Source organism: Labrus mixtus, chromosome 11, assembly GCF_963584025.1.
Source record: "Labrus mixtus chromosome 11, fLabMix1.1, whole genome shotgun sequence".
NCBI classification, from domain to species: domain Eukaryota; kingdom Metazoa; phylum Chordata; class Actinopteri; order Labriformes; family Labridae; genus Labrus; species Labrus mixtus.
In genome coordinates this window covers 15,762,479-15,784,771 of record NC_083622.1, presented here as the reverse complement: position 1 = coordinate 15,784,771, position 22,293 = coordinate 15,762,479, and the positions used below count along the sequence as shown (strand labels likewise).

Genomic DNA, 22,293 nt, shown 5'->3' with positions numbered 1-22,293 from the left:
TCAGTTTTGTCATTTTTCTGCGGGCAACATTCTGTCTAACTCAAAAAATGGATCATTTAAGGAGGCCAAACATGACTTCTACATCACAGAAAAGTTTAGTTTTTTCTCTCTTGCTGCTGTATTTCTTTGTTTTCTACATGTACTGTGTGGTATCAGATTGTCACCATGGAATCTGTGTCTTCAGGGTTTTTTTTGCGTTCAGCTCCATGTGCCAGCATCAAGCTGAGCATGGCTATCTTGTGCATAGAAGCCCCTGTCATTGTGCACACACTGTTGTGTGTGTGTGTGTGCGAGTGCAAGAGTGAGCTGTGCAGGGGGTGATATATATTCAGGCAGCTCATGCATTATGGAGAGTGTAGGTGAGAGCGTCTAAATGTGAACTGCTGGTATGTGGAGGGTTCAGGGCCAATCTCACCGAAGCCTTTTGTATTCGCATAGCATCTCCATTTCAAATCGGCCTGTCAAAAGACACTACCATGTTTTATTCAGCAACAGATATTGATCACATATTATGCATACATACCAAATCTATATTGCATGCCAAATCCAGGCCTTTGATATGTATATGGTTCCTGCTTTTGGAATATGCTGCATGCAGAACTGAGGTGTTTGTTATGTGCATAAACTTTGCAAAGCTTTGGTGATGCAAAATGTATTTTTGTTTCCCTGCAGCTGCTATTTTTGATGTGGTGAGAGTATGCGGTCATGTTGATCAGGCGTCAAAGTTAGGAGCTGGGAATGACTTGTTTACCAGTCAAAGGTAGGACAGAGGTAGGCAGAGTGCATCCATTCAGCTGCTTTGTGTGGACACTGCATCGTCTGCAGGGGACAGGGGAGAGTTTGCCGAGGTCAGAGTGGCACGCCGGTTCTTTCCTTTGGGCTCAGGCGTGTGTGTTCATTACTCCGACGCCTCTGAAGACCAAAGTGCGCATTGTGTGCTTCAACTTCAATTTCTCAATCCACTTACAGAGCTTCTATCTTCTTGCTCCAAATGACCTCCAAGCAGCCATATACATTAACAGCCTACATTTCACTACACCAGCGTCTCTTTGTCCATCAACATGTTTTTTCCATCAATAGTTCTCCATGTGTTAAACTGGAGACCCGAGGCCATCTCTGCCTCTCTATCGTGTGCCCATTTTTACCATCACGCTGCACCGATGCTGCACTAAATCTCCCTTCTCTAAATGACTGGAGTGGATGAGAGGTCACTGTATATATAGGGGAATGGGGGAGGAGGACAATGCAGGCTTCAGATGTGATGGAGCTGGCTTTTTCACCTCTTTATGAGCTGGGGAAGGTAAACGCTGGTTTGTTCGGGAATTTACTTGACTTTCTTCCTTCTGAGGATGAATTCAAACTCTCATTAGCTATCACTCTTGTGCCTCTTGAATTTTTTTTTTTCCAACCATCTTGACCACCCCTTTATCTCTTAGTACTCTGTTCCCTTAGCGACCGTTTCCAAGGTGCCCAATCCCAAGGGCTGGAGGAGGGGTCCAGTGATGTCATACATGCATAACTCTACACCTGTAATTCATGTCTTGTCATTCCTTCCCATCCATATTTGTCATATTTTTCTTCCTGCTTCCTCCTGATATTTTTTGATCTACTATTTTTCGTCCGTTTCACAAAATCTGAAAGGCTTTTGCACACTTTACCCCTCTCCTCCTCTATGGCTTTATTACACCTCAACAAAACTGCTCTCTTCCCGCCAAACTAAAATCCCCTCTTGCTCCAGAATCACTTTGTTATGTTCTAGTTTTTTCATTCAAACTTCTCATAATGTTAGTGTTTTATTTCAACAGTTCAGGAGCAGTGATGCTTCTCTGTTCACTAGCTGTTAAGAGACAGACAGTCGAGCCGCCCTCTGTCCTCAGTGTACATGGCTTTCTACATCTGCTCCATGTTTAAAAGGTCATTTGTCAAACCTGACATTTTCTGCCCTTACCAAAGGTTTCCTCAATATCCAGGCCGGCTCCCCCATTCAGAGTTGATGTTTTTTCATTTATTTATTTGCCTGGTATAAACCTTTTCTGACAATACGTTTCTCTTCAGTGTCAAAAGATATCAAAAGAGTGGGAGGCTGAATTCTATCATCTTGTAATGTTCAATAAAGTAAAGAAAGACAGATGTGGTCCCCTGTGCTGGTGGTGTGTGTGTGTGTGTGTGTGTGTGTGTGTGTGTGTGTGTGTGTGTGTGTGTGTGTGTGTGTGTGTGTGTGTGTGTGTTTATTTGCGTGTTCTTTGTGCGTGTGCATATGTGTGTCTGTGTATTGCCTGGGTAATGATGCCAAGGATTCTATGAAATGTAAGTTGCAACAAGAAGTGTGGTGGTTGGGCACTTACACACTCACTCATAGGGTTCTGATTGGGTGTGTGTGTGTGTGTGTGTGTGTGTGTGTGTGTGTGTGTGTGTGTGTGTGTGTGTGTGTGTGTGTGTGTGTGTGTGTGTGTGTGTGTGTGTGTGTGTGCCAGCAGGATGTTTTTACTCAGCAGTTACAGTTACTCTGCTGTTTCCCTGCATGTCCCTTTTGTTCCACCCCTATTCCACCATCTTGGTTTTTGTCCCAGACAGAAAGAGAACCCAGAACAAGACCCCCTACCTGAACACCGCCTCCCTGATAGTTTTCAAAGCTCCCCCTCAAACACACACTCTGCCCCTCTCTCATCTCAGCTATTTCTTTTAGCGCTCTCTGTCTCAAATTCAAAACAGCCTGACTAACATTACCATAATAGAGTCATGCCTGTAAGCATTCTGCAAAAGAACAACTTCAGTGTATAACATCACAATGTAAGAAGAGAAAACAAACATTTGACTGCTCTAAACAACATAGATAATCAAAACATTTAAAAAGGTGATGAAAAAACAAAACAACCACATTTTATGTGTTGGGAATACATTTTTTTTACTCTAAAAAAAAAGATGAAGTTTAAATTTGGTAAATACCTTGATTCTCATTTTCAGGCTGCAGCAGGAAGTGATGCTCTGTTTACCAAGTCATCAGGAACAGCACAGCACATTTTCAGCGTAGTTGCCATGGGGTTGTATTGTAGATCGAATAACAAAGTCCTGTTCCCCAAAATAATTATTACTTACAAATTTGGATACTTGTGTATCTATAATAACTATGAGCAACTTATATCAGCAGTTCACAGTTAACACATCCACATCTTCTACTCCCCCCGCCCCCGTCTGGTATGTCTGGGTTGCCAGGTTTGTCTCTGTTCCCCCAGTCTCAGTGGTCAGGATGTGGTCACTCAGTGTGTATTAACTCAATCCCTCTTTCAGTATCTGCTCAGCTGTGTGCTGTGGTGATGCAAGGACTCTGGTGGGCTTGTTGAATGAACTCTGTGGTTGTGCTGACAAATCAATGATAAAGAGTAATGACATCAACAAAGTAATGTATCTCCCTGTGCTTTCATTGACTCTCCCCTTTTTCTCCCTCAAACTCCCCTCTAAACATTGATGCCACCTTGGGTTTGAACTTCACTTTGCACTATAAACTATGTTTCCATCTCTTTGTTTGTCATTATAAGTACCTTTTATCTCCGTGGTTTGTTTCTCTCTATTGGTCTGCCTATCGTCTTAACTCCCTCTCTCACCCCCTCTCCCTTTCTCCCTCCCCCTCTCTCTCTATTGATCCAGTCATAGTTTTCTCAGTCTTCACAGTACTGGGCCGCTCTAATCAATACAGATAATTGTCTGCTCTCTCTCGATGCCAAACATAGTCTCCCCTTCTTCCCTCACCCTCCCTCCGTCCTTCCCTTTTTATCAATGAACCCCAGTCTTCCCTCACCCACCCCGCCCTCCACCCCCCTCCAGACGGGGATTCCCCCTCCCTTAATGACGGGAGATAACCTGCTTTCTTTACCGATTTTCTCCCACCCGCCTCCCCCCACGCACATCCCTGCCTCACCCGCTACCTCCCTTTCCTCCCTCGTTCATCGATTACCGTGAGAGTCAGGGCCTGGCCCGCCCGCCCTGGAGATGTAAACACACACAGCGCTCATGTTGTGGTTTAGTTGTCGTTCGACCCGCTTATTGTGCGTGGGCAGTTTAGTTAATCAGGTGGATCCAGTGGTTTTACCTGGTTTTAGACGCTTACTATGCGGACTGGGACCTGTGATCGTGCATAGGATGGCGGTGTACCTTCATCATCACCCAAATACACTATCACTTTTGCTTGTGACAACAAGGCAGACTTTCTTGATCAGTTAAAAGCCTGAATCCGGATTCTACTTTATCGAGTTCGATCGTGAAAAGATGCTGACACAACCGTTTGTTTTTTTATGGCCGGGAATATGAGCCTTCAAAAACCCAGCAGAAGTATGGGTTGACTTCATTTTATTTTTATAGCACAAAATCAGAAATGTGTCTCTGTGGGCTTTAAGATCTGTTAGACTTTAGATCCTTAGGCACTAAGAATAAGGACCCCCCGCTCCCAACAAACAAACCTTTTGACAGGAAAAAGAAAAACCTCCGGATGAGCACCCGAGGAGGGATCGTTCTTTCAGGATGGACAGAGGGCCAATAAGTGTTTTGTATACAGAGAAAACAAAACAAGTAGTATTAGAATACCAATATGGAGAAACAGAACAAAAATACAAAGTAAATAATGTGCCCAACATATCAAGTAAATATTAAGTCTAATAAAAACTGAAATGAAATGTAAAAGAGTAAAGTCTGTAGCGAACAAGCCTATGTCCACAGATGGACCCAGAGCAGCTTTGATATTCTGCTTCTACATATGAAATCTTGCGTGTTTAATAATGCATCCAGCCAACAAGGCAGGTTCCAGGCCTGCAGGTTATTGTGCTGTGTGTTTGTGTGTGCAGGTACATGTGCATGTGTTTTTCTATTCTTCTATGAATCAGACGTGTATCCAGCATCCAGCAGAAGTCTCTGATGTATACTCTATCACTGAACTCAATCTGGAGCGGCACGTAAACCACACAGGCAATATCAACGACAATATATATACAGTATATGTATCCTATGTTTACACAAATATCTCATATCCACTCACATCTGCTGCTGCTGATAGCTGAGGAATTGCTGTGTTTCTGTTTGGTCTTTACCACAAGAGGAGTAAGTGAGATGGAGTTGGGAGAGGGAAGAAGCCTGTCCATCATGTCGCTCTAAAAAATAAGATGATTTCCTGCATTATGGGAAAACAGACGAAAGCGAGATCCAATCATTTGTATTTGAATCGGGAAGGGTGGATTAGACTCTTATGAATATGTTTGTGCATTGCTGAGTTATCTGAATGATTGCGTGTGTGTGTGTGTGTGTGTCTGTGTGTAAACTTGTTTTTGTTTAAGATTATGTGTGCATGTGCACTTCTGAGACAAACAGAGAGTGAGTCTGGAGGCTATAGGCTCGGGTTAACACGTGTGTGATCAGACTAAGCAGGGCTTAAAAGGGCCAGCAGCAGGATGGAGAGGAGAAAAGAAGGGTGGAGGTGAGGAAAGAGGGGGTATAGTGTCCTGGGGGGGGGGGGTGGGTTTGTGGTCTGATGGGAGACAGCAGGGATCTTCCACGCCCCCTGGGAGTTGAACCTTCAACCCCCTAACCTTCCTCTAGCCCTCTGGTCATGGACTTGAACTCTGTAACCCCCTGATGGACAATCTGTTCTTCTCCCCAGTCTCGCTGCAGCGCTGTGCATGCCATTAACGGATAAATAGGATGTCTCTGTGTGTGTGTTTATGTGCGTGAATCTGGGATGTATGATTCAGGTCTTTGGTCAGTTGGCTTTGGCTTTGACGTCGGGTCTTGCCCCCTTTTTATTTAAGGCTTGTCAAACAGAAGAGGTGAGAAAGATGCCTGAAGTGTTTGGATTTTTAATTTTAAGTCTCTGATATCTCTCTATTTTTTTTAAAGCTGTGAGTTTTTTTTTCCCCCATTATTGGTATTTAAGAAGAGAATTCAATGCAAATCACATGTGCATTCTCAGTCATTCACAGCTCTCCGTGTGTCTTACGAGGACAGCAGCATTGAAGTTTATATATTATACTTGGATCATTCTTCACCTGTCTGTCATTAAAGTCATTCTCACCTCGGGTAAAATGGAGATACAGCAGTGAGGAAGACAGGACAGGGGACAGTTGGTGAGAGAAGGGAAAGGAGAAAAGAAGAGGAATGGGGTCTGATATATTCCTCTTGGCTGTTTTTACTCTCCTTTATTTCTCAATTTTTCCCTTGCTTGTGTTTGTGGGCTTTGCTTATTTGATCCCAGTTCCATTCAGAGCCTGGAAGAATCCAGACGCCTCCATCTCTCTTTCATTCAATCGCTCTTTCTCTCTGGCTTTCCTCGTGCTCTCCCTCTTCTAACCTTTGAGAATAAGAGCCTTGAATTTGAATTTCAGAGCAAGCTAGCCAGCAAGAGTCAGGTTTGGAAGGAGGAGGAGGAAGAGGTGGAGGAGGGGGTGTGCATTGAGAGCTGGGGGGGGGGGGGGGGTTGTTGAAGCAGTGGTCGTTGAGAAAGGGCCTGCTCTGCGCGTCCCCCGACCTCCCCCCTCAAAGGGGCCCCGATCGATACAAACTCGGAGCAATAAAGCTTTCCCCCTGTCATCTCTGCAGAATACAAAGCAGAATAGAGAGAGGGAGAGAGAAAGAGAGGGGGAGAGAGAAAAAGAGAGAGAGGTGAAAAGCTGTTCCGCTAGCCAGACCAATTTCCTAACCCCCCTCCTCCTCCTTGCTCGCTTCACCACCACCTCCCCAACACACCATCACCATCACCACCACCTCTATCACCCCCTTTCCTTACCTCCTTCATTTTATCTATCGCTCTTTTACCTCTCTCCCCAAATGCACACCATATCCCCCTGACTGTATAGCTGAGTAGCTATCTCTCCATAATAAATACAGCATGAATAAAGTATACAATAGATTCCCTCTTTCCCAAACTATGGCAGAGAAAAAGCTACAAAAAGGCAGAAACGAGGGAAGAAAAGTGGCAGAAATGGTGGTGCGAGAGCGAAAGAGGTTAAAACAACCAGGGAGTTTAGACTGGATGGAGAAACAAAAAGGAAGCATAGCTATATCTGGGGATGAAGTGTGAGTGTGTTTGGAGGTGAGGGGGGAGAAATCAGGGATCTGGTAAGAAAAGGAGGGAGGGAAGGGGGAGAGGGATTGCACCCAAAGAAAGATGGATGTAGTGATACAGGTAGAGAGGAGGCGGAGGAATATTGATGAGGAGGGGGAGGAGGGGTGGTGGTAGAGGAAGAGTCAAAATGTGTGAGGACCGGGGAGAGAGAGAGAGAGAGAGAGGGGTGAGGGGTCAAACAGCAATCCCTTAAATTGAGAGCCAATTACTCTAATTGTAATCTGGATTCAAGGCATAGAGACACGGCAGTGACAGACTCACTCAAGCAACACACTCTCTCTCTCTCACACACACACACACACACACACACACACACACACACACACACACACACACTCAAAACAGACAAAAGACAGCGTGTGTTGTGTATAAATCTCTACATGCTGTGAAACTGCAGATGTGCATGCATTTTATGTGTGCTTGTGTGTGCGTGTGTGTGTGTGTGTGTGTGTGTGTGTGTGTGTGTGTGTGTGCGTGCGTGTGTGAGTGAGTCCTTTTCTCCATTCTTCTCCTCTGAATGGTTGTGCAGGAGTCAGCCTGCCAATCAACTATTGTACTCTTGTCAATTTAATAATATTTCTGTGCGCTGACCTCCACACTTACAGCCATCGCTCTGTATGTGTGTACGTGTGTGTTTTGTGAGTGTGTTCCTATATATTTCTCTGTCTCTCCCTCTTTCACCTCAGCCTAACCCCCACCCCTCCCGCCCCCCTTCTATCTCCCTCCCCTGGTCCCTGTCTCTCATTCTCTCCTTTATTAGAAGAAGATAGTGCGAATCCTTCATCTCTCCTCCACTAATTCTCTCCGTTATTGTCCCTCCGTTAGGCCCTCCGTCTCTTCGCACTCCTTCACTTGTCCTCCTTTTCCTTTTTTGCCGTGATCTATATTTCTGGCCCTATTTTTCTAAAGCTTTCTCTCGTTCTATCCCTCTCTTCTTCTCCTTATATCCGTATCTTCTTTGCTCTGTTATCTCTCTCAGACCTCATCCCTCCATCTGCATCTTCACTTCCGCTGTCTAATCCTCTTCTTTCAGGCTCCTTCAACTCCTCCTGCCTCATTTCAACACTGTTTATTTTTGCTTTTTCATCATCATAGGCTCATTTTGTCAACTCCATGTCCCCCTCTCATTCCTCACCCTCCCTGCATCCTTCCTTCCTTCCTTCCTCATCCCTCTCTCTCTCCCTCCCTCCACCCCACTCGTTCCCTGGGGAGGTCAGTAATAATGGTAGTGATGGAGTGAGAGAGGGAGGTGCGATTATTGTCTTGTCGGGAGTCAGAGGAATCGATCGGCCCAGAAATATGAGGCGCGAGAAAGAGCCGCTGTGTCAGATACAATAACCACCCGCTCCCGGGGGCTTACACACACACATTTAGAAACACACACACAACATACAGACACATCCACGTATTCGACACCACCATACACATTTATTTGGTTCGACGCAAGTGCAGACACTAACACGCACGCACATTTGTAGCATCTTTCTTTTTCATTAACGCAATGCACACACATCCTTCTTCTTCTTCTTCTTCTTCTGTGGTGGAGGACTGTGGCAAGGCAGCCCAATCATCTACATGCTTTGATCTGAGACAGAGCGCAGAAGTAGATCTGTTCTGATCATTCTTCATGCACAGATAAAGGGCAAGGCGAGGAAAATCGCTCACACACCTTTCACTCCACGTAGCTATAAACAGACATAAACACACAAATACACGCGCACGGCGCACACACTGAGACCTTTCACTGCTGTTGCCTGGCAACGTGGCCGAGTGTCCAATCCGGAGTGGAGAACAGTGGCCGGTGATGTCACAGCTGCTGCTGACCAGCAGGTTTGAGGGAGAAAGAGAGGCAGAGAAAGAGGAAGAGGGGAAGTGAAAGTTTAAATTGGAGAAGAAAATGGGATAGGTTGTTAAAAAAGTGTGATGAAGATGAGGAGGTTTGAGGGAGATGAAGCAGATCAGCTGAGGAGCAAAGGCCAAGGTGAAAAAGATGACTTTTGGAAAGAAGAAGTAGAAAAAGATGAAGGTTTCTGTAGCTAAAGTAAAGGTTTTTTTGCATTTTAATTAGTAGAATTGATTCTTATTCTACACAACAGTTGGTGTAAGTAGACACCTCATGAAGTGGCCTTGACACCCCATGAGCGATGAAGGCCACCAGTCCCTCCCAGTAGACCCTCAGCTCTTGTGTCAGGTGAAGAGGAAGGAGAAGTGGAAGAAAAGGGAGTGATAGAAGCGAAAGAAAAAGATTTGAGTTTCAACCTTGGTAGCGCCGTGGGAGAGAGCGGTGTCTGTCTAGACAAGCCCGGCTCCCTATGGGCTGAGAGATGATATAGAGAGGAGGGAAACGGTGTGTGTGTGAGAGAGAAAGAGAGAGAGAGGGATGGAGGGGTGGAGGGCCGGAGGAAAAGGAGCGATTGAGTGGTATTAGGACAGGAGAGGAATAGGTGTTGTAAAGGTGTGGGTGGTTGTGTATATGTGTATGTGAGATTGTGCCGGTCCCATGGCAGCCAACAGTGTGAGTGTGTTTTAGCCCCTGCTGCTTCTCATACAAACCTCAACCTCTGTAGTCTGCACACTGCTAGACCTACTGTTTATAATCCTGAAACTCCTCATGGGGGCTACACCTGCACACACACACGCACACACATCTAAACACCAGGCTGGATTTGAAATCTTTCACCTTGCAGAATAGAGTCTTTCAGGACTGTGTCCAGCACTTGGTGGGTCCGTCACTGAGCTGCTCTCTGTCCCCTCTATAAGCAGAGGAATATGATGGATTACATGAATTAGAGCTGGTATGTGCTCCAGGCCCGCGGCTGCACTAGATATAGGAGGACCCAAGTCATAGAGGGAGGCTGAACTGGTTTGGAGACCCCACATTTGTCCCTGGGATGACCCATTCTACACACATTCTCCTCCCACCGTCCTCACCCCCAGCAGCTTTCAACCTTTTTCTTGTCTTTCTATTCTTCTCTTTCACCATCGTTCCTACCTTTTCCCTTCTGTGTTATTCCTGTTTTTTTTTCTTTACTATTCCGCTTTTGCTCCCCGTTAGTAACCCCCCATCCTCTCTCCCTGCCTCTCCCTCTCCCTCTCTGACAGTGGAGTGATTGATGGCACTCTAGAGGCCCCTGCCCCCCCCCCCCCCTCCTCCCTCGGGTCCCACTATCAGATTGTATGTGTGTGTGTATATATATATGTGCGTGTTGATGTGTTTCTTTATTATTCTACTAAAATATCTTCTGGTAGTGACCATAACAAACTCATAAATATATCTCGTATTTTCAAATAAATAACTAAAATAAAACCAAATTATTCATATTTTTTTATCAGGTTTTTTTTTTCAACCAAAATATATTTTTGTGTTGTATTTGCTGATATTTTGAATATAATTAAGACAATTTGCAGTAGGCCCAACATCATTAAAGTGTCAAGGCAAGAGTGGGGCTGGGTAGGGTTTCCATGGTAACCAAGGCTCAGACCTCCTTTGGGCAGGAAGGCCCCCCCATGACCATGAACTATACAATACATTATAAACACACACACAAACAGAGGACACTTAAATTTCCCCGCCATTTATTGGAGCTACCCAAACAAACGCACACACGCACACACAAAGACAGTCAAGTTGGTAGTTATGTGGGTAGATTGGAGTTTGAACAAAGGTCATGGCCAAAGCCAGGCTGCCCAGACGACCTCTGACACCAAGAAACGCCTCCTCTCCGACGCGCAGTCTGTCACCGGCTTTGGCAGGCCTGGCCGATGGATTCACTCATCACACACACAAACACAAACACACTGATTACCCACAAGGTAGACAAACAAATGTGTCCATTCATGCCCGGGTGATGCCAAACATAATCAGAAAAAATAGTGTGAGCAATTTAATTGATGAAATTAAAGATTTTTCTTCCGACTGTTTGGTGTCCAGGATGAAGGTGTTTGACTGTGATATGTTAGTTGATTAACACAATAAAAAAAAATAAACTATGAATTTGAGAAAAATTTAACGCTTGTAGGGCTGTAAATAATTCTACTTTTAATTATCAATTTAGCTGCAGGTTATTTCTTGATTAATTAATTCTTTCTTTTACCGTGATTTTTTCATTATTAATCAGAAATGTTATAAAACCGTAAAATGACTCATCAAGATTTCCCAGAGTCATATATGGTTCCTTGTTTCATCTCATCGTGTACGGCAAAACCCCCAAAACATTCCGTTTACCATTACAGTATATATGAGAAACCCTAATTGAATAATACAGTGGCAGGTTCATTTTCTGTATTCTAAAGATGGTTAATCATTAATTGACTAATTAGTCACTCAAGCTTCAAAGCCAGCTATCTAACAACAACAAACAAACAGTTTGAGCCTCAAGAACGGTTCTGTCCATGTTTTAAAAAACAAGTTTTTGCCCTTATTTTGTCTTCATGATATACTTATATTTATGTGTTTTGTATGTATTTAAGGACATATAAAAAAAGATGTGTCTCTATATAACTTAATGCCCTTTCGGTGCAGTATATGCACTTCTCAGTGAGCGTCTCTGCAGCAGTACATTGGGCCGTTGTAAATCACCACATAAAGTATTTATAAGGTTAAACTTGGGAACTCTGCTGCCGTTAGCTTTTGAATTAGTGAACTCAGACCAAGGGAGAAGGACGGTGAGGGAGGGGGGTGATCAGGGGTCCACATTGGATCCGCTCTTGCGGACGGAGCCTGTTTGTTCATCAGGATTAGAGAATCAAGAGTGCCACCTTGTGGTAATGCACACCATCAGCAGCAGTCTGACACCGTCAGATGAATGCAGTATTTCTGCTGAAGCGTGCTTTTCTGGGTCCTCAATACTTAATTTCACTGATATATCATCTTCCTAGCATGTGGGTGGCACTGATAGCTCAGTTTATCTGTAATGTTCCACTTTCATGCCACATCTACGCAAAACATGAAGCAATTCTGTGGTGTATCAGTGTGTGGGGTGGTCAGTGGTACAGTGAGGGTTGTGACTGACTTTTTCTTTCCGCTCTGTGTCAGAAAGGAGCTGTGGTTGACAAACTTAGCTGAGGATGTCTCATTTATTCTCTAATAGGTGCCGACCTCCCTCTACAGACCACCTTACACCCCCTGATGTCCCACTTACAACCCCTGCAGTCCTGCGTCCACATAAATATCACTGTAGAGACACTCATGACTCATGGTAAAAAATGTTTAAAAAAACAAAACAAGTCTGGGAGAGGTTATTGAAATTGCTGAAATTTGAAGAAAAACTCTAAAAAGTTTGTTTTGAAAGGTTTTAAAGGCACACTGGGTCACATAGTGAAAGTGTATTGCACAAATTAAGTTCAGAATGTCAAGCTTGCTGTTTTTTTTCTTGTGAGTGAGCGTATGTGAGTGCATGTTTCCAGCATCGCCATCACTTTCCATCAGTACCCGTCATCCCCCTCTTTTTTACACCACGTTTATCTCTTCAATCTCCTCCCTCACCCACTCGCTAACCTCTTGTCCCCTCTCTTTCTTTCTTTCTTTCTTTTTTCTTTCTTTCTTTTTATTTACTGTAATATTTTTCTCTCCTCTGTGTGCTGAGTTCCAACTCTTTTGAGGCTTACTTCCTGTTGTGTTGCAGGATGTGGGGGAAGAGGCGGGGCTTGGGGGTGTGGGCTGTCATGTGCACTTGTAAGAGAGAGAAGGAGAGAGAGAGAGAAAGGGAGGGAGAGAGTGATTCTCTCAACCATATGATTTAAAACACTCCTCCTTTTGGTGAGAGAGACAGAGAGGGGGGACACACTCTCACACACAGATATGACCAAGACAGCAGCGATAGCAGCAAAGGACTTCTCCAGTATGTGGTTGCCAGGTGAGTGACTGTCTGTGCAGCTCTCTCTCTCTCTCTCTCTCTCTCTCTCTATCGGCCTTCATTTACAGAGGCCAATTAAGCTGGGTGTGTGTGTGTGTAAGAGAGAGAACTCTGTGTCTGTTGATTAATGCCACTGGGTGCAACAAGCTCGTCTAATTAGAGAACATCAAAGAGCGGGAGATGGGACGAAGAGAAAGATGTGGAAGGATGGAAGGATGGATGGACGCCTGTCACAGGCAGAGGGAAAGGTCAGACACCTAGCCAGTCCATAGCCTCTTTGACTCTGTGTCTTTGTGTGAGTGTGTGTGTGTGTGTGTGTGTGTATGTTATTGTACTGAAACCTACTAGAAATATAAAAATCATTGCTGCAGCCCAAATGTCTCGTTGGCCATTTTCCATATTGTGGTAATTTTTTACATTTTCTTAGTCAAACTCGTCTTTTCTTTATTGTCTAGCACTGCAGCAGTGTTAAACTTGTGTTAGTTTATAAATATTTAGCTTAAAATTGTTCTTTTCATAACAACTTTGAAACCAGTGTTAACTTTCTGTGTGTGTGTTCAGTGTGTCTGCGCTTTTATGAAGCACCCTGTCTCTATAACAATCTTTTATTAAAAAGGCCGGATAATCAAAGGGTAAACAGCTAAAATAATTGTCATCTCAGGAACAAAAGAAAAAGAATACTCAAACAAAGCAAAACAAAATGTGACTCCTCTGCCTCTATGTCCTCGTTGTGGTGGTCAGAGCATCGCTGACAGTAGAGTCAGATAAAGTCTCAGAAGACTGACGAAGACTTTTAGAGAAAGTTCATCAGCTTCTTCAGACTCATCAATTACCAGAAATCATGTCTGAAATGTCAAATAGGTCATATTTTCATCTTTTGGACGTCATGATGTGATTTATAAAAAAACAACATTCATGGACAGTGTCTTATACTGATTGTTTATCAAGGAAGTGATTCATTAGTTTAAAAAACTCTGAGTCAAATCTTAACCTGATGCGGTCACTGCTGTGACCTCCCGTAACTCCGACCAGACTGACACATCCTCAGCACCACACTGCATCTAACAAAGAACACAACCTATTGATCACAATGTAAGTGAAACAATATTACTGTGATCATATAGAAGCTTATTGCCAACAAAGTCAAAATAAATCATTTTGATTGCTTAATTAATTCAGATGCATTTTATACAGTTATTCACAGTTAATAATAAATGATTACGGTTGATTTATTGGTTCAACAGTTTTGCTCATTTATGCCAGAATTAGTAGGAGAATAAAAGAAGAATATTAGGTTATGGTGTTGGCTAAACAGGAGATTTTTCCTGATTTAAATAAAAATTGTATATATAATTGTCTTGCCTTCTGCAATTACAGCTTTATTCATCTGCTCAAAGTGCATCAATGCAGAAAGGGAAATTTAATATTTTTTTGTACAGAAAATTTGCATTATTATGCATCCAATTTCTACTGAGAGGAAGATTTTGCCAAAAGGACATCTGTCTAATTTCCAGCAGCATTTACATTCATTCCAAAGGTTTTCAAAAGGCTTATATTTGGCAATATAAAGAATTTACAACTTTTGTTATAAATAATTGGAGTAGAAACAAATGTAAAGTCATAAAACTACAAACAGTGTCAGCAGTGCAGTCAACGAAATGTCATGATCAGCCTGCTGCTGTTATATCACCAATTCCTGTTTTTCACTCACACTCATACAGATGTGTTAAAGCTGCTGAGCTGGATGATAGTTATAGTTACAAAATTGCCCCCCCCCCCCCCCCCCCCCCCCCTTGCGCTGCTTGGTCTTATTAAATCCGTACTTACTATACATGACGATTCCGGTTCCCAGACAACCTCCTTTGGTACTGGGCTTGTCCAGAAACAGGAAGTGGAGTTTGGCAATTTTGTAACTATAACTATACTATTGGAAGGAGGGGGGGGAGGGGGGGGGGGGGGGGGAGTTGCAGCAAAGTTTCATCTCAGCCAAAATACCCAGAGGAGAGTAACAGAAACAGTCCGGACTGAACACACACTCTGTTGTTTCGTGTTCATTTCTGTTGCATCATTTATTCATGACACAGGATTATACAGCATTTAATTTGCTCTGTTTAAGATACAGTGTGTGTGTGTGTGTGTGTGTGTGTGTGTGTGTGTGTGTGTGTGTGTGTGTGTGTGTGTGTGTGTGTGTGTTTTAGCTCTTGTGTCCCACCAGGTCAGAGATAAACCCAAAGCTTTGTTGTAAGATTAGCATACCCTGTAACAGATTAATGATGAACACAGCAGGCATAGTAATTCAACCTTGTACTCGTAAATTCAGATTTTTTGTACCCCAAGATGAAAAAGGAGACGCTGCTCAAAAGAATCTCCCTCCTTATTTCATACTAATTATTAATTCAAAATGTTAAGATGTTCATAACATGTTACTCTGCTCTTGAAACTAGTTGTGTGTTTGTGCATGGGTGGTGTGTTTAGAAGAGAGGCAGGGTTTTGTAAGACAGAGTGAAAGAGAGGGAGAGAGCAGGCTAATATTAATAGCCACGCTGACAGTAAGTGTTGGGTTTAGCACTCTGCGTTCAACCCGGTACAAGGGGAAGTCGGGAGGGGAAGTGAGAAAAAGACACAGCATCTTGATATACTGTCCCACTACTGTATTACTGACCACATTATCCACCATGCTTCTGTCTGTAGGCCATTTTGAGCCATGAATCAATACACACCTTCGCCCGTGAGCGGCCAGTACTGTACAAGAGGCAGCGCTTAGGGAACATCACCTTGCAGCTGTTTTATGAGAGGGACAATCATTTTATATGGTGGATTTGGCTTTGCTGCTGAAAACTGAACATATAACACAAAATAGTCCAATTAAATATAAGATCAACTTTTTAAGATCAAAGTTTTAAACATGTTAATCCTGAGCAGAAGTCGTCACACATTTTAGTGCAGATTCAGTGAGTTTCACTGAAAATTATGCAACTGTGGACTGGCCTGTAACATGTAGCCATTTATAAAGTTGGGAAAACCACAAATTGACTCTAATAATACAATAACCAGATATTTTGCATGCACACAGCCGTGACCAAATTAGCTTTTTGCAGAAGTCCGTTTATTTGAAGGAAATCCTGCGGTCATTTAGTGTGTGTGTGTGTGTGTGCGTGCGTGTGTGCTTGTGTGTGTGTGTGTGTGTGTATTCCCTGACTCCGGGTTATAACCCATGTGACAGCAGAGAGGAGCTTTTACAGCTAACTGTTCCCCCTTTCCCTAAAATGCTGTATCTACCAAAGTCCACTGTTTTCCTAATTGTTCAACAAGAAAGACATGTTTCTGTGTCTATGATCTAAGCGATGATGACATCCAGGTCATGGTTATCGAAAGTTAAGTCTCTAAAGGTTACTCGTTTTGAGTTAAAGATCTTGAAAAGGTTTTTTTCCTCTCATTCAAAAAGCTTTTTAATTTATTAACTGAGCTGAAGAGAACTGAAACACCTTTGTGATGAGAGACACTTGACCCTTGTTTTGTGCTTTAGAAATGTTGCACTGACCTGATGCTTTGGTGTTTAGAAACTGTGCATCAGGGCAGCGGTGGTCAGTTGTTCATGCTCTTCATGTGTCACTGCTGCCCCCCAATGGTGAAAATAGTGCTTGACCGCTTTATGGTCGGCATTACAGATAGTCAAAAAATGAAATCTTTGTTTTCTTCTTTAATATTACGAAAGACGGCTAAAAAATTGACAGAACAATTACAATGCATCGTGGCTGTTTGTTTAAATCTGCAATAAGAGGGAAAACAGTGAAACTAGAAGGTGAGAAGAAGAAGAGAGGACGAGGTTAAAGGCAACAGAGAAAGAGGAGGAGGGAGACTGAGAGTTTATTATGCAGGTGGCAGATATAATTAGTTGGTCGTTGGGCAGATTTGCATGTTTTCACAAAAGGGAAGTAGCTGTGTGTGTACGTGTGTTGTACGTGTGTGTGTGTACGTGTGTGTGTGCATGTGTGTGTGATTGTTTTCTTGTAAAGGAGAGGGAGAAAAGAGAGAAAAAAAGGTTTCAAATGGACATAACAAAAAGTTGTTTTTCTGGTTTCGGGCAATCAAAAAATGACTTTTAGTGAGATGATTTCATTGATTAACAAATGATACTTTGCACACACACACACACACACACACACACACACACACAAGTATAGAAACATGAACACAACCTCACACTTCATATTTTCTTCCCATTATCTCTTTAATCTTTTTGCTAAAATACCTCATTCTTTTTGGAATACACTGACTTACATTTCTTGCCCACCTCATAACTCTGCTGCAGCCGTACGCTGCATTATAGTATCAACCAGGAAGTGATGTGGCCTTGTAATGAATGACACACGACAGGAGACATTTTTAGCACCGACTCTCTCCCACGTATACACATGAGTTAAATTTAGAACAAGCAAACACCTTTACTCGACCTACTCCTATGTAAACCGCTGGTTTGGAAAGTATGAATGAATGTGGGTTGGATTGATCTTGTGAATGATTCAGTCTCATTGTTTATTGTACAGTGTGTAGGCCCGGGCTGTGACCTGAAAACACTCTAACCATCCTCACCATCCTTTTTTCCCCTTTTGTCATCAAGATTCTAATCAACTTCTTTGCAAACATTTATTATTCTGCTTCGGGGCACACTTTCCTGATCGCCTGACACAGATTTAAGAATGGACCTCGCTTACTTATTTGTGTGTGTGTGTGTTTCTGTTACAGATATCAGGATGTCAAAGCCAGGAGAGGTGGAGAAAGTGGGGGCGGACTCACCGTTGGAGGGCACAGGTAAGATGTGCTGCTGTTAGTGGAAGCAAATACAAATATCTCTATAGATGTACACTACTAAACAGGAATTTAAGGATCACATATATTACATTTTTTATTACCAAATTATCAAATGTAATGGCAAGGATACAGTGAATGATTCTATTTATTTTTACAATACTTTACTTCACAAAGTCCAATAGTAGATCAGCTGTGCACCATTTAAAAAATGTGTTCCTTTGTTTTGTTTGAGATGTATATATGATGTGTCAAAAGACTTTTTAAGCATGTTATTTTAGTCCTCTAAAACGTGATCGTTTCTCACTTTTTCCTTTACCTCCCACACAGATTCAGAGCGGAATGGACCTGAATCAAATCACCAGGTACGTCTGACTCTTGTGATTATTAGCATGATCTTCCGCTCACGTTCACCTACATGACTGATCCAATGAAAACAAACCATCGCTGATTTTCTTTAGAGCTAATTGTTTCGTTTGTCTTCAACATTTTTTTTCAATTATTTTTTATTTAATACTATAATCTATATGGTGTAAAAAAAAAAAACAGAGAAAAATATGTATCAAATTGTCTCTCAGAGAAAAAAGTCACATGTTGATATCTTCTTTTTTACTCTCAAAATATAAGAATATATAATTGTTAATGAAACCAAACAGAAAAGCAGAAAATCTTCACATTTAAGAAGTTTGAAGCTTATTTGCATATTTGCTTATAAAATCACAAATATGTTAAAAAATATATATATATATAATTTTGTGTTATGTATCAACCTTTTGCATTTAATAAACAGATTGATAAATTAAATGCAGTTAAGATTATTTTGGGTTTTAAATTCTAACTTGAAGTGTTTTATTCTCCTCCTGCAGGCTCAGTCAATGAAAGTCAATCCGTTTTCTCTTTCACCAAACCTGAGCAAGGTGAGTGTGTGTGTGTGTGTGTGTGTGTGTGTGTGTGTGTGTGTGTGTGTGTGTGTGTGTGTGTGTGTGTGTGTGTGTGTGTGTGTGTGTGTGTGTGTGTGTGTGTGTGTGTGTGTGTGTGTGTGTGTGTGTTTGTTTGTTCATGTGTGCCATGTTACTTAACTGCCTGTGCATGTCTCTGCGTATGTCTGGGCCAATGTTTGTGCATCTTTTGTGTTTTCACGTCACACAATAGCTTTATTGACAGTATAGCTGCCTCAGCTTTGTATTCACTGCTATGAATTCAATCGCTCTTTTGTCGTGCTCAACAACGTTGAGGTTCATAATGTGTCGACTCCCCACCCAGAATCCAATGTAAACATATACACAGAGGAGAGATGGAGTATGATGGCACTCTCCCTTCACAAAGCACTTTTAGACAAAAAAAAAAGAAAGTATAATGCTACAACTCCCTAAAAAGTGAGATCTGTCTCATTTGCATACCACCGAAGATATGCAAATCAGTTAGCTGGAAGAGTCCCCCTCATGCCAGTTCAAACATGCCGGATCTGGGGAGAAACGATCATCCCTTTGTGTAGGAAAAAGAGACACAAGTGGGCTTTCATTGCCTGAGACTAACTAGAGACACATATCTGAAACTGCTTACAATAAGGTAAGTCTGAGTAGGTACAACCTTCTAATTGGCTTTTTGAAGTTCTTCGAATAGCATTTTACTTTTTATTATTTTTAGATATTAACTTCTTTTTTCTCTATCACTGTCTGACTTTTTGGTGCATGAGAGCTTTTTACACTGACTGGCTGCCAATCGTGTTGCAGAGGTCAAGTGTAAATTCTCTTTTCAGGAGAGGGAGGAGGATTTTTCTGAGGGATTTCATTGTTTTGCTCAACATATAATTCGGTATTTGTTTTTCTGTTTCCCCCACAGCATAAGATGGAGGAGTGTGGTGAGATGTCCCCGGCCCTCCCTCTCTCTCACGGACCGACCCCCTCACAAACGGCTCTGCAACATACACAGCTCATGCTGACCGGCTCCCAACTAGCAGGGGTAAGTCAGTTTTACAACAAATGCACATGGACACAAACTTTGCTTTTTGCTTTTACTCTGCTTGCTTCTCTGTTGCTGCTTATGAAAACTTTATTTCCTCCTTTATCTCCCCCTGTTCATTCCCTTCTTTTCTTTTCTCCTCTCCTCTCCTCTCCACTCCTCTCCTCTCCTCTCCTCTCCTCTCCTCTCCTCTCCTCTCCTCTCCTCTCCTCTCCTCTCCTTCTCCTCTCCTCTCCCCTATTTTACTCTCTGCCAGTTGACAGCTCTGTTGCCAGCACAGCAGCAGTTGTTGCTGCAGCAGGCTCAGGCTCAGCTCCTCGCTGCAGCTGTGCAGCAGTCCAGTGCAGCCCATGCCGCTCACGCTGCCCACGCAGCCGCCCAAGCCAATCAGCAAGCTCAGGCAGCCGCAAATCAGCAAGCCCAGCAGCAGCAGCAGGCAGGACAAACAGGGCAGCAGGCCCAGCAGCAGTCCCAGGGACAGGGGCAGAGCACACAGGACCAGACAGCCCAAAGTGTCCCTGTCCCTCCTCCTCCACCCCAGCTCACACTCTCTCAGCCAATCCAGCTCACCGCCCAGGTACTGCCTGCCAATCACAGCTTCTTCCCGATGAACGGCTTGATTGAGTAACCAGTATTAAACCATGGAACAATTCTTCTTGCATGTCTTTTGTGTGTTTCATGATTCACAGTTTCCACCTTGCATGAATGAACATATTTTCCCTTTTTCTCTCATCAATATACAAAAACAAAGTGGTTCCACCTACATTGGACGTACATCAGCAAATCTCCTCCAGTGGAAAAAAAGTTGACCCACTTGTGCAATTTTGTGTCTCTCATACCTCTATCTATCGTTATGTTTGTTTTTATTGCATCTCTGATCTGTGATTTCTTTCTTGTTGATCAGGACATCCAGCAGTTGCTGCAGCTTCAGCAGTTGGTGCTGGTGCCCGGCCACTCGCTCCCATCCCCTGCCCAGTTCCTCCTGCCACAGGCACAGCAGGGCCAGCAAGGTGGTGACTCTTACTGAAACAGATTTTTGTTTTTTTATTTTGCAACCATAAGACAGTGATTTTAAGTTTAAATCCAAATTTTAAACTACAGTAATTTTGACCAAGTTTTTTCTTCCTCCCATCAGGACTCCTTTCGACACCAAATCTTCTTTCGCTACCTCAGCAAAACCAAGGGAGCCTGCTGTCTGCTCAGACCAGAATGGGACTCCAAGCACAGGTAGGAGGAAACTTTCAAGCTTTTAGTCAGTGGAAAAAAAGAACACACTCTCTTTTTAAGTCAAAACAAACCTCACATTCTCACTTTCAATCCTCTGATGTTGTCTCTGCTGAAGCGAGATAAAAGTTTGGATGTGAGCGGCGGTGGAGGCATGACCACGGTGCAGTCTGTGACCACTCACCCCGAGGAGCCCAGTGACCTGGAGGAGCTGGAACAGTTCGCCCGCACTTTTAAACAGAGACGCATCAAACTGGGCTTCACACAGGTAGGCAGAGACACCTGATGCGTTTGTGTGCATGTGCAGGGAACATTAGCACATGATGTTTTGGGTTTGGATTTGTGTCAAACTGTACCTCTTCCATGTTTTCTCTTCAACAGGGAGATGTTGGTCTGGCCATGGGGAAGTTGTACGGCAATGACTTCAGTCAGACCACAATCTCTCGCTTTGAAGCCCTCAACCTGAGCTTTAAGAACATGTGCAAGCTGAAGCCGCTGCTGGAGAAGTGGCTCAATGATGCAGGTGAGCTCTCTTCAGAAAATCCTCGCTACATTGAGATCATCGTAGGAAAAGAAGAGATTTGGAGAGTATAACTGATCTTAAATTCATATTGTATGTGTGTTTTTCTTCATCAGAGACTATGTCTATAGACAGCACCCTGCCTAGCCCCAGCTCCCTGACTTCTCCCTCTTTAGGCTTTGACGGGCTTCCTGGGCGACGCAGGAAGAAGAGAACCAGCATTGAGACGAATGTACGAGTGGCACTGGAACGTGCATTCATGACGGTAATAATCAAACAAATTATTTCTTTAAACATCAATCTACTCATCTGAGCTTTCAAAAGGATGAATATTACAAGCTCCAAAATAGATTCATTTTCTGGCCATATAACAATCATCTAAGATAAGATGGAATATTTGAATAATAACTGGTTCTAATGTGCTAATATACATTTTAAGTATGTAAAAAGAACCATGTGTGTATTTGTGTAACAACAGCACAACTTATTGAGTTGTATTGAACTGATTTTTTTTAACATTTGACTCTATAGTAATACTTACAAAATAAATTGTCAAACACTACATTACCTCAATTTGCTCATTCAAAAAGGAGTTATTAAATCCTACCTCTTTATTATTATTATTATTTAACAACTGAAAGCGCTCCGATGACATGAGGAGTTTGATGAGCTTTTAAATAATTGTTTTAATACTTCAGTCTTCTGCTGTCTTTTCCCTGCAGGGTTTTTAATGGCAGGTGTTTACTGTGTGTCAATACGAATGATTCATGTCTTTGTGATTTGAATGTTTTACATCATGTTTGACACAAAGCGCTGCA

The 22,293-nt window shown here is 42.8% G+C and overlaps 1 protein-coding gene across 2 annotated transcripts in view; it reads left to right on the top strand.

The window, feature by feature from the left end:
* pou2f2b (POU class 2 homeobox 2b) overlaps positions 1 to 22,293 on the top strand; it is a 45,619-nt gene that overhangs the window by 10,792 nt on the left and 12,534 nt on the right. Inside the window, exons 2-11 of one of the 2 annotated variants that reach the window (XM_061049229.1) lie at positions 17,707 to 17,772; positions 18,100 to 18,134; positions 18,636 to 18,686; positions 19,612 to 19,731; positions 19,988 to 20,308; positions 20,636 to 20,741; positions 20,867 to 20,958; positions 21,074 to 21,223; positions 21,337 to 21,478; positions 21,592 to 21,740. In XM_061049229.1, the coding sequence (XP_060905212.1) occupies positions 17,707 to 17,772; positions 18,100 to 18,134; positions 18,636 to 18,686; positions 19,612 to 19,731; positions 19,988 to 20,308; positions 20,636 to 20,741; positions 20,867 to 20,958; positions 21,074 to 21,223; positions 21,337 to 21,478; positions 21,592 to 21,740 (1,232 nt within the window). Of the gene's footprint in view, positions 1 to 12,891; positions 12,961 to 17,706; positions 17,773 to 18,099; positions 18,135 to 18,635; positions 18,687 to 19,611; positions 19,732 to 19,987; positions 20,309 to 20,635; positions 20,742 to 20,866; positions 20,959 to 21,073; positions 21,224 to 21,336; positions 21,479 to 21,591; positions 21,741 to 22,293 lie in introns of those variants that run through there. The other variant, XM_061049230.1, reaches the window with a different exon arrangement.